Source organism: Epinephelus fuscoguttatus, linkage group LG6 (genome assembly GCF_011397635.1).
Source record: "Epinephelus fuscoguttatus linkage group LG6, E.fuscoguttatus.final_Chr_v1".
NCBI classification, from domain to species: Eukaryota; Metazoa; Chordata; class Actinopteri; order Perciformes; family Serranidae; genus Epinephelus; species Epinephelus fuscoguttatus.
The window spans coordinates 8,943,464-8,962,726 of record NC_064757.1 but is presented as its reverse complement, the minus strand read 5'-3'; the positions used below and the strand labels follow the sequence as shown (position 1 = coordinate 8,962,726).

Below are 19,263 nucleotides of genomic sequence, written 5' to 3'. Positions count from 1 at the left end.
ACATTGGCATGATATAAGAGATAAGATATGGAGGCAAAAGTCCATGTGAGGCAGGTAGTGGTGGTGGATGGGTCCAACGAACACTGGCCTTCACTCGGGCAAGCAGTGTTCGCATCCTGAAAGATTATAAAGCCAAACCTTGTTGGAACAGGCAGAACTTGACACAGTGTCCCAGAGCATCAACTGCCAATGGATCCAGGGTACCTTGCACGTTGTATCTGGACATTGAAAGTCATGAACAAATGTTGATATGTGACAAGGTCGGAGTGAGAGTGTGTTGACCCTGAGGCTGTCATTCCATGGTTTGACTGCTATGTAAAATTAGCTTCAAAGCCCTATGCTCTTTCTGGGGGCTTGGTCTAATAAAGCAAGCTAAAGAGTACAGTCAAGAGTGTTGTCTGACACATTAACGTTGAACTTGATTAAATATTGTCTTTTGCATCACATCAGATGAGTTCATGCATCAGCTTCTGCAAATAGTTTTAGGTTACTAAAATGCAGATTTTACAGAACTCTGGTTACTCTGTGTGGACATGTAAAATGGAGCGTTTGGGAAAGTCCTCCTTCAATTCCTCCTTTACCCTGAGATCAAGTGTAAATAATTGTAATGAGATCTACAGTAGGTGTTTTGGAAGTTAAGGCCAGCCTGTACACTTTAACAACTTTGTGACAAAGGAGACAGCAGAGGACAGCTAATGGTAGCAAGCATTTGGGGTCATTTTTGCGTGTGAACGAGATATTTCATTTTGTAAAATGAAGTTTGTGTGAACAGAATTTTATTTATTTAATAAACAAAGGGGCAAAATATTATAAAACATCTATACGTGCATTTTGCATCACGTATTGGAGCTACATTTCGAAATATATTATTTGCCAGCTGTTGAGCAGACAGTGAAGGAAGTGTATGTTGTCATCAGGGCAAAAGTATTTGCTGTAAACAGAAGCACATTTATGTAGGTTCTGGTGCATATATACATGAGAGCTCTCTATCCAATCAGACTTTGCAGCTGCACACTTAGCAATGTGTTATCAAGTGTGTGGTATTAAGATTGCAGGGATAATTGAATACTTTCCTAGGCTGTGACGTTGAAACAATCATAATAGTATTTCATCAGCTTTGTCAATTTGAGGTTTTCAGTGAGACGACGAATCCAACAGGATGTTTTTTTGCAGATCATCTCTTAATAGGACAAAGCTGGATCTAAGCCCCGGGTTTTCTGGAGCTCTTTTGAAGGCAGCTGAAGTAATGATTAGAAAGCAAAGTCCACATCTGAGATATATTTTCCAATACCAAAGCCATTACTGAAACCAGATGGGCGAGACGTTGGTCCGTTTGATACTTCCTGGTTTTTAACAAGCCTTTTTATTGACAGAACGGTTTCATGTTTTGTTGTTTACGCTTGTTGCACTGACATGATGGATTTCAGCTCATAAAAGTATTTACATTAAAACATTCATCATCGAGTTACTTAAATCTGTGTTTCTTGTGCAGGGAAAACACAGACTGCCTCTGTCAGTTATTTGAATTCTGTGCACATTTGCATGTTACTGTACATAAATCAAATAAATTGGCATGGGAAAGTCATGCTTGTTCAGCATGAAACCATATCCATCAGCACAAACTATGAAAAGACAAATCTTTTAAGTTTGACAGTTAATTAATGCTGCCTTTAGGTTAAGAAAGCATTGGAGTTCACTGTCAGCATGAGATATATCTCAGTATTAGCATTTACACACCACATACCGAAGCACCAACAGCCTGTGAAACCACAATAAACCTGAATCAGGAGAAGCATTGTCAGAGAGCTGGGGGGGGGGCAGGGTAAAAACATGCTCGCACGAGAGAGCCTTCGGTGTGAAGAACTGGCAGCGCCATGCTTTATCTTTCCAAAAAGCGTGAAAATGTTAGTTTGGCACAGCTGTTTGACTTGATTGTCAAAGCAGAAACTGGCTGTTTTGGCAGTTCATACTGTACTTTGTTTTAACAGCAAGACACACATCACACGCAAAGCCTGAAATTATGGTTTACAGAAAGAAAAGATGGACAATCTTTACGAGACAGTTTTAAAATGCCAATGTTTACAAGTAACTACCATAGCTAGATAGAGTTCTTATGTTGACACCAAGCTTTATTGCTCTGTAATGGGGCATTGTAGTTAACAAATTTTAATAAATCAAATCACTGCAAAGTAATTGCTCCACTACCTTGGCGCTTTAGGAACCCTGATGTTCTGGGGCACTGGGGCAGTTATTTGCCTGTTTGGTAATCCAGACTTGCACTAGCAGCTCTGTGAGGCTGTACATATGAGAACAGCATTGCTTTGAGCTAATCAAACTTACTAATTAACACTAAACATAAACTACAGCTGAGGCTGAATATCATTAGCTGTTTTTAGTATTGTGTAATAAACCCAAGTGTTGAACAATAATTGGCCTGATGCTTATAGAATTAAAGGCATCACCAACGTCATTAGGATTCACCATCTAGGAGCCACGTTTGTACCACGCAATTCTACAGTGGCCCTGAGGATCAAAACATAGTAAAAATTCCTGAAAACTCAACCACATTTCAGAAAACAATATTTAACAAAACAGGACTTTTCAGAACATATTTCATAAAACACAACCACATTTCAGAAAACAAAACATTTAACAAAACACCTTTCACAGAGTACTACATTTCACAAACACTACAAAATTCCACATTTGTGACATGTTGTAGTGTTTTGTGAAACATAGTGATTTGTGAAATATATTTTCTAAAATGTTTTCTGAAATGTCACGTTTTGTGGAATGTTGTTGTGAAATGTTATTTTGTTATTTGAAATGTGTTTGGTGAAATGTCATTGCGTTTTCTGAAATATTGTGTCTTAGTGAAATGTGTTTTGTGAAATGTGTTTTCTAAAAACTGGTTGTGTTCTGAAATAAAATGTCATTATGTTTTCTGAAATGATGTGTTTTGTGAAATATTATGTGTTTTGACCCTAAGGGTCACCTTACAATCCACTCTGTTTTGATGAGTTATTTCCCTAAACCAAAGTGACTGATCAATCAACCAACACTGCCATGTCTTTGCAAATCCAAGAAAGAAAACTAAATAATATAAGACACCCATTCAGTTTTCCATATTTATGTAAAATTTGTATGTACATGTAATAGGCAGCAATGCACTGCTGACATTCAAATCTGTAACAAAATAGTGCTAAAACTGACCAGCAACACTTGAGCAAAACAAACCAGAACACAGAGTTTGCAATATTTGCACTTTCATAACTTTTGCACTTTGAAACATGTATAACTACAAGGCGTTTTCCATTACCGATGAATACTGATTACTGCAGTTAGACTGGATGTAGAGAGACAGAAAAGTGGTAAAAAAAAAACATCATTTGGCCAAATGTCAGGTGACAATGCACAACAAGAAATGAGGAAATCTGCCACATAGGCCTACATGGTATCTCATGATGCAGATTGGTGGTTATAATTCTTTTAGATTTTTCAAGTAACGAAAAGAAATGTAAAAACAAAAAGAGGAAATTAGAAGAAAATGATCAAAATGATTGGTAGTGCAGTTTTTAGTTTGACAAATCAATCAGCTGACGGCAGCACTCATTCATACTTCTGTCAGTAACTTATTCAACAGGAACCCTGCATTGAGCTGCTCTGTACAGTGTAGCTTTTAAAGCTCCAAATACCTGCAACTGCCAATACTGTAGTCTAATCACTGGTTTTATGATTAATTACTTTATGATCACAGTGAGAGAGATTAATTAAGGATAGCTGAACATTTTTACTGAGTTAGATGAGAAGACCAATACAACTCTTATATTTGCACACTGAATGCGAAGCTAGAGCAGCAGATGGTTAGTTTACATTAGCATGCGGGTGACCAGATGAAAATAGGTGAAAATACGGGAAAGGGGAATTTGGGGTAGGTGTGGTCATGTGGCCAAGGTGGCCATTCCATTCAATGTAATCTCTACACACAGATATCTACATGTGAATGCATAATCTGTAGAAAATGGGACAAGATTTTAGGTTACGGAAGCATTCTGGTTTCCACTTGTAGTCCATTTGTGGTCTGAGTGGACAATCAATTTATAGGTTTCTAGTGTTGGAAAAAGCCAGGCTAGCTGTTTACCCCTGCTTCTAGTCTCTATGCTAGGCTAAGATAACCATCTGCTGGTTCTAGCTTCATATTTACTGTACAGACATGAGAGTGTTTTCACTCTTCCCATTGAGTTCTCAGTAATAAAGCAAAACTGTATTTCCCAAAATGTCCTTCCATACCTTTGAGCAAAATCCCTAGACCTGTTGAATGAAAGAGGGTAACAAAGTAAATGTATCTACAAAGAAATAGTGGAAATGATTTCTGTGAGGAAGGGCTTTTACTACAATGTCCTTTTCGTATAAAGGAAATAAAGGAAACCCGATCCTCTTTTGTGGCGTCATCACTCACCACAATCAACTCAAACTTAACGATGGACATTTCAAAGTATATCTGTAAATATACAAAGATATATAGATACATAAACAGGACAATAGAAAGCAAAGTTTGGGATTTTTGATGCTTGTGCAAGTTCATATGTAGGATGAAATGCGACCAAAGGAAGAGGGCGGGGGGGTCATATTATTTGAAGACGTTCTCGAAGGCGGGACATTTGTAGGTCTTGAGTTTCTTGATGGCCTTTTTGAACTCTTTGCTGGTCTTGTCCCACTTGTGGATGCCTGTGAGGAGGTACTGCTTATCCACCTTCCGGCCCATGATTAGATACTGGTTTGCCAGGTTGTCCAGCTGCTGGCAGGGGCAGTCTGCACCGTTCTTCAAGTACATCACCAGCGTCTTTATGTCCTTCTTCTTCAGGTTCCCCTGTATCAACATCTTCTTCCTCTTCTGCAGGATCACCTTGCGGTCCATGTTTTCTCGCTTTACCTCCTTGATCTTGGCCTTGAAAGCTGAAGAGAAAAAGGACAAAGAACTGTTACCTTGTGTTAAAGGTGGATGAGTTTGTGTACAAAATGTTTGGTCCGATCACACTGTTGCCTCTAAAGACTGCTAGTTAATATTTTATGAATACAAAATGCCAGTCATGCGCAGTGTGTCACCCCCTGTGCTACCAAAATGAAACATGATAAAGGGTATCAGTGGCAAGTCAGCACTATATCCTCAAGGATATACAGGAAAAGTAAAGCTATAGTAAAGCAATAATCACCTCCACTGGACTGCTTCATTAACTGTCTTGTCTTTATTTTCGCTGAAATTTTATCACTGGGTATATGTCACTTTACATTAATATGCATTACAATATATAATATATTAGAATTACCATAAAGGAATGTCTCTTTTTGACAAATCCAGCAAGCATGTTATGACACAGATGTATACACCAGGAGGTATTAATGGGTATAAATGGGATGGCATAACCTCTCACTGTAGACAAATGAATATTATCTGACAATAAATATCACCACCCGTGCACTGTCATATTAAGTTGGGATCGTGAGTTCAGTCATTTGTGTGTGTGTGTGTGTGTGTGCATGTTTGTGTGTGTTTGTGTGCACATGTGTAGCTGTATGTCCACAGCTAATTTTGCATACTACTGGTCCCATTAATCTAAAACTTTGGTGCACATTTCTGGACCTTTCATGGTTGCTGTGATTCACTTTTTTTTTCTTTTTTTTTTTTTTAATCTATTCAATTGACTGCTCGAAGGTATGTTTTTAGTAGTTGGTAAAGTTTATGAAAATACTTTTTTGTCATATTTGCTGAAATTGTCACCCCTGACAGTGGTACATAAGAGATAATTTGTGAAAAAAAAACATGTTCTTAAGTGCCATGAAAAAGCCCCACTAATCTTTCACTAAACTCTATTTAACCTTCTAATCTTTCTGTTTCCTCCAGTTCCCCTTCTGAAACAGAGCATGAGTCAGACCTTGGTGGTCCAAATCTCCATATGCTTCCACGCATTAAGCCCTCTCATTTTTCACTGACATATAGTGATGTGTGTGTGGCACAGACGACCTTGTGACACGGCAACGTGAGGGGGAAAAAAGCGCAACATGCTATGTCCAATCTAAGTGACAGAGCCGGTGTCGGGATAAATGACTGTGTCTTGTTGGAGACAAAGTCTTGTGACCTACACTGTGGGGAACAGCCTGATTGAGCATGAATCATTTTCACACTCCGGCAAAGATCTGGACTGATAAATCTGTAACTTCTGTCAAATCTTTTCCACAGTATTCAACACCAAATCCCTCTTGACTCACTTTGTACAGAATTGTACTCGACATAAAACCTCACTGGCACTTTAACAAACTTCCAAACGTTTCATCTCTTCCTTTGCACCCGTATCTCCCATTGCTAATTAAGGTGCTAAAACAGAGCCGCCCTGTTTTTCCCAGTATTAAGAGTGCACATGGTAGGGATTAAGACTTTTATCCCCTGTCTCTAGTCTCTCAAACGGGCTCTGTGAGGAGGCTTAGTGTTCAGTGAAATCAAAATGGGCAGCATTCATAATTAGGGAGTTATGAAAGAGAAGGCCTTGCCCACCCCTGAAAGGACTTCTTCTTGATAAATCCTCCATCCTCGATAATCCTTTGATGCCATGAACTTTCTTTGCACCTCGTGTTGTTTGAGAGCTTAATCTCTTCAGCAGCTACATACAGTAAGAAGTCAGATCATTGAACTGTTCAGCTATTAACAATGCTGTACTTTGCTTAGAGCTGGTGAAACTGTCCCTGTAGCCACACTTGATTATAATGTGTAACAGAGCAAACAACTGTTTTCATTTCAACATGAATAGTCCATCCAGTAGGTGGTATTCAGTGGTGTTGCTCCTAAATCTGTTTGCTCCTGCAGGATGTATCAAAACATGGACTATAAAGCTCAGTAAGCTGCCACTGTTTCTGCCCCATGGTGGGACCAACACAGAGCTATTGTGCTGAGAGAATAAAGGCATTTTGAACCAGCTAAGAACTTAAACATGTTAGCTTAAGCTGCTAAAATCACTTTAAGGGTTATTAATAAAAACAACTCTTCTGTATCATGTATTATGTTTATGTGCAATTTTGAGCACTTAAAATTAGTATTTCCATCTTTCTAATTCCACTCCCCAACAATAGTTTATTACTTCAATGTATTTATCTGACTGCTAATGCTTACTTTTAAAAAAAGACAACATGCCGTCATCATATAATCATGATACAAATCTGACTAAGGTCAGTGCAATACAATTATCATCTGACTTTTATTCTATCAATAGAAAAGTCAAAGGACATCATAATTTTAACTTGAGGTTCTTATTTTGTTGAATATAATGTGTTCATATATAGTTCAACGGCCTATTTTACCTTTTTATAAAAAGGTCCAGGAAGTAGCAATGTTGCGATCACAACAACAACACAAAAATCTGCACAACCTTGCAATTTTGTCCTTTTTTTTCCAAATTTGGCCACATTTGACTAACTGACCCTCGAGTCACTAAACCCCATTTCTTGTTCCTGGTTGTGAAGATGCAGACACATGCAACACGAATGTCTCATATTTGCCATCAAAAATAACTGCTAAAAACTCTGCAAGGCAATTTCCATATATTCTGTGTGAAAGCAGGGGTAAACTGCTTTGCATCATGTGCAACGTTGCGTTGGAACACAAGCGAAAGCCATTGATTGACAAACTCTTTTCTACTGCAACAAACCTGAAGAATGGCTGAAACATGTGGGCAACAGCCCAGACAGATAACGATGACAAATACTGTTGCATCCACATCAAATAAGTGCTGAAAGAATTCAGGTAAACTGGATTGAATATGCATGGTTAGTGGTAACATTAGAGCAGTATAAATCACAGAGTAATAGAGGTATGCTTGCCTGTTTGTGTGATAGACTGAATGTGAGTGTGTAATAAAGAAAATATTAAGAGTCTTGATTTAAATGTTTAAACATGGTGTGACAGCTTTATTAAGATTTACTGGTTACTTAGAACGCTCATAACAGTTGTTTTTGTTCTTACTAGAACAAGTTGCCTTCAGTTTTTAATGAATTATACCAAAAAAAGAAAAAAAATTTTTAGCAATTTTCACTTGCTCCTATAACTTCATTACAAAAAAAGTTAATGAAATGTAATATTGCAACATGAATCACAATTTTTTAGGAAAGCTGGTGTGAAATGTGACATTTTAGATCACTACAATCCCAAAAGAAGCCTACAAAATCCTGGAAGGACTGATTTAGGTATTTATGTAATTCTAACTTGACATTTTTTAAAAACTAGATTTTGTTTTTTATGTGACTTGACTGTAAAAAGTTTTCCTTTTAATGCTCTGTAATGCAACATTAAAACATGTTATTTGGTTTGGGGGATTTCCTGACCCCTGACCCGATTTCCTCTGCTGCCTCAGAGGCACAGACAGGTCCTCCAGCTCCCAGGGTGTCATAAACCCAGCAGGAGGGTGTGTACTGCTTCCCATTCACAATAATGGAAACACAACTCATCCGATAAGCTGAAGTGATCAGTGCAGGGCACAGGGCTACCCTGTTGTTTGCTGCATAAGCAAAGGGAAGGAGCAATTTGGCAACGACAACAAAGTGAGCTGTCCGAGGCAGAGGAGAGATTTAATTGAAGGATGCTGGAGGTTTTCTGGGACAATGAGGTACCGTAAAACCTTAAGCACAGAGATAAACTGCAGTGGGAACAAAGTGTTGAGTGGGATGAGCTGTAAATCTGTTACCAGCTGAGTGCCACAAATGCGATGTGTGTGTGTATAGGCGTGTGTGTGTTTGTTGGAAGGAGATTCATCAGGATTTTGGAGAAATCACAGAGCATCGGTCCTCAGTGAAGAAACTAAACGTTCTGGACTGAGAACCTGGTGCGTGTTACAGTAACTCTGATGTATTAGTTCGAAAACACACATCTGATTTACAAGAATCTCTCCTTCTCTGCCAGAGCAACTTCACAATCAGCCACCTTAAGTCAAAAGCTGTCTTGCCGCGGCATTCTCTGCTTTCATCAGGATCAAACAGCATGAAAAAGTCAAAGGCGCTTGTGCAACTGATGGGAAACAATTATGCAGGGCGATAGAAACACTATTATCACACACACACAAACACACACAAAAAAACTACTTCACACTTTACCTTAACTGAGAACAGACCTTTCACAATTTCCAGTAAGTGAGGTTTTCAGTGGACAAAAATGCTAATTCACTGCCAGTGTTGGGATATTTTATACATGATCGGTCCGCGCGGATTAATAAAGACTTCAGCGGAAGTTACTGATTCATTCCTCAAGCCTCTCTGTGGTTTTACCTCCCTGCTTCCCGTGGAGATGAGCAAGAAATCTATTTATCATATCTATTTTGTGGTCTTGTCCAAACAAGACTTGTCTACTTCTAAAACTGCATCTCTTCCCAACCCTCCCGTTTTTCCTGTGAGACTCCAGTTTTTCATCGCCCTCTCCCGGTTTCCTCCATGGGTTACAATTCTCCTGTTTTTCACCTGATAGATGACACATTTTTACACTTTTTTTTCCTTTTTATTTATCACAGCCTGTTTCTGGCACTGTACAGCTTGAATAAACCTTGTGACCCTAAAATCTACTGTTTTTTCCCCACTGACATTTTCCCCCTCCTTTTTCAACCCTCCAGGGCTTGAGAGGGGAGTCCACTGGGCTCGATGAAATGGGAGCAGCTGCCTTCACTCCATGCTGACCATGTTAGAAGTGTGTAATGGTACCGCTCTACCTGGGGTTCAAGGGGTGCCTCAGGGATCAGGGGAGACCTGATTTGCCCTCCTCTGCCATGGTGGGGTACCCAACCGTCCTCCAGAGACTAATCCTCCTATTCCACCTCACATAGGCATTCTGTGGGTCCCTGCCATGGGACAAGCCTATAGTCTGGCTTTCCCCTATCTTTCTCTGATGGAGAACCCTGGGCATGAGCCAAACTAGAATTACCGCCTTGTGTTTGTATGCTTCTGCTAACCAGTCAAGTTGCACTTACTGTTACATTCATGTCTATGACAACGTGGATGCTTCACACACTTCTTCCCCCCAGCAGCACAGAAGATCTATATAATCAGCACAGTTTCAAGGTTGACACCCAACATTAGTGTCACCAATTAAATATCTGACTGAGTTATGGCATGGAACAATGGCCAGAGAAGTGTTTTTGCTTAACATTATGATGTCACAGTGAAGTTGACCTTTGACCTTTTGGATATGAAATGTCATCACTTCATAACTTTGTCCTAGCAGACATTTGTGTGAAATGTTGTCATAATTAGCATATGAATTATAGAGTTATGACCAAAAACATGTTTTGTGAGGTCACAGTGATCTTTGATGACCAAATTCTAATCAGTACATTCTTGGGTCCAATTAGACGTTTCTGCAAAATTTGAGAAAATTCCCTCAAGTCGTTCTTAAGATTTCGCATTCACCAGAATGAGACAGACACAAGGTTACAATAACATTAACCTTTGACCACCAAATTCTTATCAGTTCATTCATGCGACCAACTGGACGTTTGATCCAAATTTGAGGAAATTCCCTCAAGCCGTTCTTAAGATTTTGCGTTCACCAGAATGAGATGAACATAAGGTCACAGTAACCTCGACCTTTCACCATCAAATTCTTATCAGTTCATTGTTAAGGTGTGCCAAAGTTGAGGAAAGTCTTTCAAGACGTTCTTGAGATATCGCGTTCACAAGAATGAGACGGACAGACTGTTGTATGGATGGACATATGGACAAGACAAATGTCAAGACAGACGGACAGGCAACCCAAAAACATAGTGCCTACGGCCGCAACTGTCGCCAGCAGGGAGGCATAAAAGCTAAATCAAATTAATTGTATTTAATGTAAAAATCTGTTGCAGTGTAATAATGTCTTAATAATTACCACAATGCAGGAAACAGTCTCTGAAACTCAGATTTTTCTGGGTGAGGATCCCCAGCTCCCTACTTTGGTTTCAATATCCTCCCTTTTTTTGAGGTCTCAAAGTTGGCAAGTATGCCTTCAGTGTTCGTCCGCTTCCACTCGAGTCATAAGTAGCAGGATAGCTACAGTCAGAATGCTGGTCTTATCTTTTCTTGGTGGTTTAAAACACATCATGATAAAAGCCTCAGATTTTTTCCATCTGCATATTTTCTGTCTCCTAAAGACAAGACATTAAGTCATGTTTGGCTTCGGCTGCTGTCAGATATATTTATAGTTGCAGCTTTCTCCTCAGACCAAAACTGAATTCCACTGGCCGACTGGAAAAAAGCATCAAACAAATCTTTAGGCTAGCTGGTAATATAAGCCGTTATGCTATCTTTGTTAGGCTGTGCATTAGTTGTTTACCTCACTGTAATCAACTCATGCGCCATGCTGAAATCACACTGACGTTTGTTGCATTCCAGAGGAGGCCGGTCCCTTGTGGGTTCAAACCTGCAGCATAAGCAGCACAGTGTCTCATCCTCAGCCTGGTGCTAAATCTGTCTGTGTATCCTCACATGTCAGCTGGTTAGGGGGCTTATGACAAGCAAGCAAAACAACATCTGTCTTCATCCGAGATGAAACAAGCCAATAATGTGCCACTCTCCTCTTGGCAAACCCGGACGCAGACTGAAAAAAGGCGAGTCCCATCACCGCAGCATAAACAGCCAGGCAATTCGTTAAACAAATGTAACTTTAAACTTTTTCTGAGAACTGGAAGAAAGTCTGTTTCCAATGTGCATCCAGTCTATGTTTCCCCGACATGGAACCTGGAATTCAAGCTGCCGCAACTTTTGGTTCAGCCAAGGAATAAAACATGAAAGCCTTACATTTTGCATCTTGTGTGCATCATGCACGTATCATTCCTGGAAGTCCTCATAACTGCAGTTCAGCTGATGTTCATGTTTTTAATTGAACTCGAGACTTTTGATAATACTGGGTTGTCATGCAAAATTTCCACAACCAATCAAATACCCCCATCAGCTAAAGATGTTCCCTCTTTCCTGGTTTGTTAATGTTGTTTTCGGTCTGGTTTCCGATCCAGTTGGACTGCAGACACTCTAATGAAATGAATGTGTAAAACTGGCTGCCGCATGGAGTGTCTTATTTTTACGAGTTGTCTCTAAAATTTCCACAAATTCCCTGACTTGTCCATAAATTTTCTCTAATTCCCCATTATCCCCCTTCGGGACATGTTTCTCCATAGGTTTTATAATATTCCAAAATTACACATCAACTGGAAAGATGAGACTCCAGAGGCCACGAAACCCTTTCAAAATGAATGATGTGACTGTGTCAGTGTGAAGCTGAAACCAGTGGGGCCCCAGATATTTTTCATAGGGGTGCCTAGAGGGGGTCACTGAAAATCTTGGGGTGGCACACCAAAACTTAAAGCCATAACTGAACTTAGGTGATTTAAATATGCTGTTGTAGTATATAAGCTAGTTGTCAACATAGAGGGTTAAGAAATTGCATGCTAATATACTTTGGCTTATTTTACAGTTAACATTACTAATTATCTGATGTGCATAGACTGATAATACAATTATTTTGAGTTCCACAACAATCCTGTTTTAATCTGTTATAAATCTATGCAAGTAAGACGATTCAATGTTCTTTATATAGGCTGAATATTCCTTTTCTAAAAAAGAAAAATATGAAGGAGCACATTGATTGTAAGAACAAAACATTTACTGGAAACAAGCCTTCTGAAGTTTAGGGGAGACGAGTGGGTACCCACAGAACCTACTCTTCTTTCAGATATCTGAGGAGAGTTCAAGGGAACCCTTTGAAAATTGCCATGCCAGTCGTTCCCTTGCCAAAGTTAAGCCTAAATTTGGAGCATTATGTAGCCCCGTTCCAAACAAGCTATGCCAACATGATTGGTACCAATGGAAGCCTTAGGTTGTTTAGTTTCACAAGACACAACAACATTTGCACTAGCAAATAAAAAGTGGGATTTATAGTTCTGCATCAAATCAATGCTGTTCCTATGACGTCAGCGCCGCGTTGGGACATAGAGCCTACGCTGCACCCTACACCGTAGCCTGATGTGCACCTCCCCAGTGACACAGACCTCCTGTTTATTTTTGTAAGCTGAAAACCATTTCCATCAGTGAAAACAAAGCTTTTATTTTACAGATAAGAAAAAATAAATTGTGAGGAAAATAAAGCCCCAAAAAATAGCAGATAAAGTCTTCTACATCTCTGATTTATCCTGCCTTCATATGAGGAAATCTCCACTAGTCGCTAGGCTACTATATACAATATAAAATGCCATAGGCTTGTGCTAAGAACATTAGCATGTTGTATTTGTTTGGAAAACATGTTTAGTATAAGACAGTTCTTTCGGCAGTGAACCTTGTGAGTTGTAATGGAGCTGAATTTTTTAAAGTTACCTTTGTTAAATGTTGCTGCTCTTCCTGGTTTCATATGTGTAGAGGAAAAGTCCGCTAGCTCCTAGGGTGATTTATACGATGTAAAATGTCATAGGCTCATGAAAATAACATTAGCATATTGTATTTGTGGGGAAAATGTGTCTAGCAAAAGACAAGTGCTTTGTCTGTGAATCATGCAAGTTATAGTGTGTGTTTGTGTGTACTGCTGAGGTGTAACTGCAGATGGACACAGACACACTACCACGCAAGTTAAAATGCTCACAACAGCGCAAGCCATGTGCATAGGCTATGGCAAAGGCTCCCCTCCCCCTGCAGGCACCACTGGTTGAAACATTTTTCTTTTTAAGCCAGCGATAACGTAGGATTAAAAGAAAGGCCTTGATACTTAATCAACACAGGTTAAGGGTCAACTTAAATTTAAAAAGTACAAATTTCATTTGACCAGGGTAAAAAAACACATATCTGAAATTGATGTTGTTGAAGAAAAACAAACACACTGTTTATAATTAACTACTTCATTTAGAAAGACATAATGCCCCCAGTCCGCCCAGACAGCAGAACAAACATCCCACTTTACCGCCCCGAGAACCTGCCACATAAATACTTTAATGACCTCAATTCATTAGCTGCAGAACATCATCCTCAGACAAACCAGACAGGCCTGGTACATCTAAAACCTCACATGTAACCTTTACATAAAAATCGCTGGCATGTAAGAAGTTCTTCAGAGTTCACTGGGGTGGAAATGGCCAAGTATGGTCAGATACAGGATACACTCTGGGAAAAAATGCAGCTTTACTTACTTTCTTAAGAATTTATGGAGTGTTTTAAAGCTTGAGGATGGAGGATGCAATTGATGCCATCTCATGCTGTTCTATTTGCACGGAGTGCTGCGGTACATGTCAAGGCATCTCAGAGTGGGTTGCATGTAATTTGCATTTTGTGTGTCGACACAATGGGTGTCGGGAGGATGCTTACCGAACTCGCTGGCACACATGTGCTCAAGCATGCCGTCTGTTTTCATTTCATTGTCACATGGAGGGCAGATGGGAGAGTAACCTGTGGAAAATAAATAAAGGGATATGGTTTGGAAATCAGTGGAAAAAAATATCAGATGCAAGTTGCAATGATACCGGCAATGAATCATTCACATGGCTTTCCTGGAATAATTCACATCGCCACACATTTGGGATGTGGTTTAAAGAACAAAGACAGAATCAAGGAGGAAACAAAACACTCATTTCTCAATTGAAATGAAGGGGAGTTTAACTAAATAAATAAAAATCACCACACTGCCCTTAAATTCCAATTTTACATAATTTATCCTGCAGATCTCAACACACACCTAACTTCTCTCTGCGTACACAGATCCTATCTAGTGTCTGGTTGTCAGTCGCCCAGTCTCTGGGGCTTCATACGCTCTGATGACCTGACCTCAGCGAGGAATGTCTTCAGCTTTTATAGCCAGCTGTAACTAAGAGCTGCAGTAAACACTCTTCCTCACTTTGCTCCTTTTAGGCAGTTTTCAAAATGGATCTTCCCTTCTAGCTCAACTGCGATGTACACACCTTAAACTCACAAAAAAAGATAAAAAATGTGGAAGGAATAAATGGTAATGATATTCAATCCAAGCTTAACGGAATGCTCTGACATTCCCAAAAAAAAAAAGGATAATAGTAGCTGGCTCAGAGACAAAAACCCAACCAAAGACAAAGAGCCAAAATGTGTTTTTGCCAAAAAGTAATTTAGTCTAAAGGCATATCTGCAAATATTTTACCAACACGATTTTTCAACTTTTTTCTCTACTACCACAAATGATCGCTTCATGCCAAACAGCTGAGTTTACTTTCCAAACAAACTTGGACCTGCAATTCGATCGCTGCATCTTGCAGCATTTAATTCAAAACGACTGCATTTCAATGTCGCAGGCAGCGCGGGTCTAGATCGATAGAGCACAGGGGAGGAAGGAGAGGGGGAAAACAAATAGTTTTCTCTCCGTTGCCAGTTGTCCATTACATGTGTTTAACGAAAGCTTGTGAAAGTAACACCCAGGTGTAAAGAGCTTATGAAAATAGACACTGTTTACAGAGTCACGAGGTCCCTCTGCTTGTTTGAGCCTGGTTCTCCTTTAAATCAATTATCACCAGCCTGTATTCAGCAGTGGCGTGGTAAGCACCATTAGCTGACCTCTGTTAACAGTCATTAAGGGGAACGGCTGAGAAAATTAGGCTGATTTTTGTTTGTCTTCATCAACCTCAGAATCAGATATTGCTACTTTCCTGGAGAACACTGAAGACAGAACACCATCAAACTCTATGTAACAGGCCCAACTCTGTCCTGCTGGAGAACGCCGACTTTATTTATCACCAGCGCTGACAACGAATGATAACAGGTGATGTCTGGAGAGCCAAGAGCTCTGTGTGGTCCCCATAACCCTGAAAAGGGAGTCTTTTTCAGAAAATCGGGCCTCTGTCCATACCACCATGTCAGTCAGTAACAGCCACCCCCTCTCCACACACTCACACGGGACACTCTACAGATACAGTGAGCACTGTGTAACTGCTGGAAGATCCACAGTCCCTCCATTTATGGCCAACTTCTTCAGCATAAAATGTCTTCAAGTGTCGTATTTACAGCTTAAGATTGAAATATAAGTAACTTGATGATGTGATGATGGAAATCCCCCTCTATTTTATGGTTAAAGTGAATGAGGTGGTTGTACTTTCCCTTCCCTGGTGTACACCTAGGCGACCATGCAGCGGGGACACTGGCACAGCAACAGAACACGAGCTGTAACTCCAAACCAAAACTATTCGGAATGAGCCCGCGCTTTATCTTCCTCAGGCTTGTTGCTCTTGTGCATTTTTCAGGGTGTCTCTGGTATTTGTCAGCTCGGCCCATCGGGGTTAGCGCTGGAAGACCATTTTTCTGGACTATTTTACTACATCTACCCCCCTTCACTGATGCTGCATGAGGTGTCTGACTCTGTTTCATGCCAACGCACACAGTGCCAACAGATTCTACAGCCAAGGAGCCATTAGTGATAGATGATAACAGTGGTGGTGGTGGGGGTGTCCTTGGGAGCCTTGTTTAGAAACCGCTGGCTCTCGAATGCTCACCCGCAGACTGGATTCTAATGCACATTATTTGGACGATGTGTTTTTCAAATTATGTCTTCGTCTTTCCATCTTTCAGCTGTTTTAATGCATTTGTCAGTGACGGCGTGGTAGAAAATGGGAATTAATAGATGCAGGTATTCACTTTTCTCTGCTGGACCCTCTCCCAGCATTGTACTCCAGCTCAGCAAACACCTTGGAATAAATCACTACCATCTGTTAGAGCTTTTCAATATATGACTCCAAGTCAATAGCAAGCAATTCACATGGAGGCCAGAGTTTATATGGCAGCTTATATTGAAAAGACGATGCGACTACATAAGACTTTATTTAGAGGGCATAGGGGGAGAAGGCGGAGGTGGAGGTGGGTGGTTGGTTGACATTGTTAAAATGAGATCAAATCCAGGCTTTCACAGCTGATTTGCCCCCCAAAAGGTTGTATTTACTTTGTTTGTGTTGGGATATGCATCTACAAACACACCTTCACCCCTGAAACAACATTCTCAAGCCCAGTTAACTGCACGGGTGTCGACTTTAACACCGTGCCCAAGTGGTGGCTGTTTGTTTTCTCAGTCAGGTATTCACTCTGAGTTAGATAGTTAATGTTTGGTTATATTAAGAAATCCCAAATGGTTGCAATGTAACTAACTGACAGACGGTTAATTGCTAATAATTAAAACAAATACAGCTTAATCATTTGAGTCATTTATCAGGAAAGAAATGTGCTGCTTTCAGCTTTGGTGTGAATGTAATGTGAGATTTTGCTGCTTTTCTCTGTTTCAGACCTAATATAAAATATTATATTTAAACATGAATTCTTTTAGGCCACTTGAAACTCAAGGCAGTACGAGGAAGTCTTTGAAATGGCATTAACCCTCGGTGTAGGGAAATACATTTACGGAAAATTTGATTGAACGCATAACGAAAATATCGGGGATTTTCTGGGATTTCATGGGCCAAAAGATTCATCAATTATGAGAAAAAATCCGATAAACAGCAAATTTATCAAAAATGGGAAAAATTCTTCTGTTGAGGCCATGCTGAAAATACAACGACATTAGTCAGGCTATGTTTTTTTTTCTTAAATTTATAATTTTTATTTTTATTTGCCTAGTGTAAGGGACTCTATACTACGAATACACTCTTAAGCCAAGGCGTCCTGTTAGTGTCCCCCCACCTTCAGAAATATAGTCTTTTAATTTTTTTTTTACCACAGACAATTGTGTTTAATACGCTGTTGTTCGGCCAGGCGTCAGACTCTGGCTGAGAATGTGAATTGAGCTGCTGGTTTTGCTCTGATATACTACATTTTTAACATATTTGGTACTATATCCAACAGGATTTCACATGACCATTACTATTTCACAGAATCTGTATTGCTTTCCATAGTCACCAAATTTATGTAGAAATGCAAGAAATGTGTGTCACATTGCATTTTATTTCTTGAGGAGGACCCCCAGTTTTACATTGTCCCCCCACTTGTCAAACCACAGTTACGCCCTTGCTCTTGAGCCAGGCATTAAAGCCACAGATGTCCCTGTGGGGCTGCTCAGTGACCACCACAACCCTGTGATTTCACCGGATTAATACATTGAACTGTTGCTGTGAAATACAGACACTCTTACAGTAACAATAAACACTTGTAAATGAAGGGATCCATCAGTAAGTTAGACCAGTCATGTGTTAATTACCTGTGGGCTTGGTGGCTTCAGTCGCATTGGGCTGCGTCATTGCAATGCACACATCGTCTTGGGGAAACTTGTCGCAGGTGAGCATCTCCGGCCAGGGGAAGCCAAAAGCCTCCATGATGGGGATGCAACCGTCCCGCACGGCCTCGCACAGCCAGCGGCACGGGTAGATGGGCCGCTCCAGGCACACTGGCGAAAAGAGCGAGCAGAGGAAGACCTGAGTGCCCGGGTGGCAGTTCTTGTGCACCAGGGGCACCCAGCTGCTGGCCTGCTGCTTCACCTCCGCCATGGTCTCGTGCTCCAGCAGGTTGGGCAGCAGCATCTGGTCGTAGCCCACGTTGGCACACAACCGCAGGTCCTCCGGGATGGCCACGCACTGGGGAGGCTTACCGTAGCTGCGCCCGCCGGTGTACATGTCTGACTTCCAGCTGAGGTACTCGTACTCTGCCCCTCTGCACGCTGACATGAGCGCCACTGTCACAGCCAGCCGGATCATCCTCCAGAACGATTCGGAAGCAGACCTCATGTTCTTGTTATAATGCAATGCAACTCAGCGCGGCTCAGACAGGCGAGTCAACACTCACTTCATGAAGAAATACAGAGGAATAACAAGAAACAAATGTAGAAAAAAAAAGCTGAGCTCTGCTGATCGACGCGCGTAAAATGTGTTGAGTTTCTGGTTTGGGTAAAGTCCACAGGCACTCTTCTCTGGCTGCAGCCCCGTCGCGCTTCTCTGGTGCGTCTGGCTCCTGCGAGAGTTTGGGGAGGTAAGCGCTCTGCCTGTGCGGAGCCTGGAAACAAGAGGAGATTGTAAAGTGCAATCCGGCCAATCGCAGTGCGTCTGCGCCTTTTGGCACTCTACTGTCAGTCAAAAAGCTTAATTACCCAGTGTGTAAAAACTCTCCAGGGGCCTCCTTACCCCTCCCTCTACTCCCCCGCTTGTACTCCCTTAGTCAAAACAAAATACCGAATAATAAAGAAAATCATGGAATGATTAATGGACGCATATACACACTGAAACCTCAGAGTGTGGTTCTTATGAAAGTTGCACAGAATAAAAGTTCTTTATGGAGCACTATTTTTTA

General features: G+C 40.7%; 1 protein-coding gene across 1 annotated transcript; it reads right to left on the bottom strand.

The window, feature by feature from the left end:
- Nucleotides 1–1,332: 1,332 nt before the first annotated feature.
- On the bottom strand, nucleotides 1,333–19,003 carry sfrp1a (secreted frizzled-related protein 1a). The gene is made up of 3 exons (XM_049578364.1): nucleotides 18,182–19,003; nucleotides 14,353–14,433; nucleotides 1,333–4,956 (listed from the first exon to the last, which is right to left on the bottom strand). The coding sequence occupies exons 1-3, from the start codon at nucleotides 18,702–18,704 to the stop codon at nucleotides 4,631–4,633; spliced, it is 930 nt and encodes a 309-aa protein (XP_049434321.1). The 5' UTR covers nucleotides 18,705–19,003; the 3' UTR covers nucleotides 1,333–4,630.
- Nucleotides 19,004–19,263: the final 260 nt, after the last annotated feature.

Excerpts from the sequence above, each read along its gene's own strand:
- sfrp1a (XM_049578364.1), bottom strand. The coding sequence starts at position 18,704 with ATGAGGTCTGCTTCCGAATCGTTCTGGAGGATGATCCGGCTGGCTGTG. Across the intron at positions 14,434-18,181 it reads TGAAGCCACCAAGCCCACAG|GTTACTCTCCCATCTGCCCT; the intron begins GTAATTAACACA and ends TATTTTCCACAG. Across the intron at positions 4,957-14,352 it reads CATGTGTGCCAGCGAGTTCG|CTTTCAAGGCCAAGATCAAG; the intron begins GTAAGCATCCTC and ends TTTTCTCTTCAG.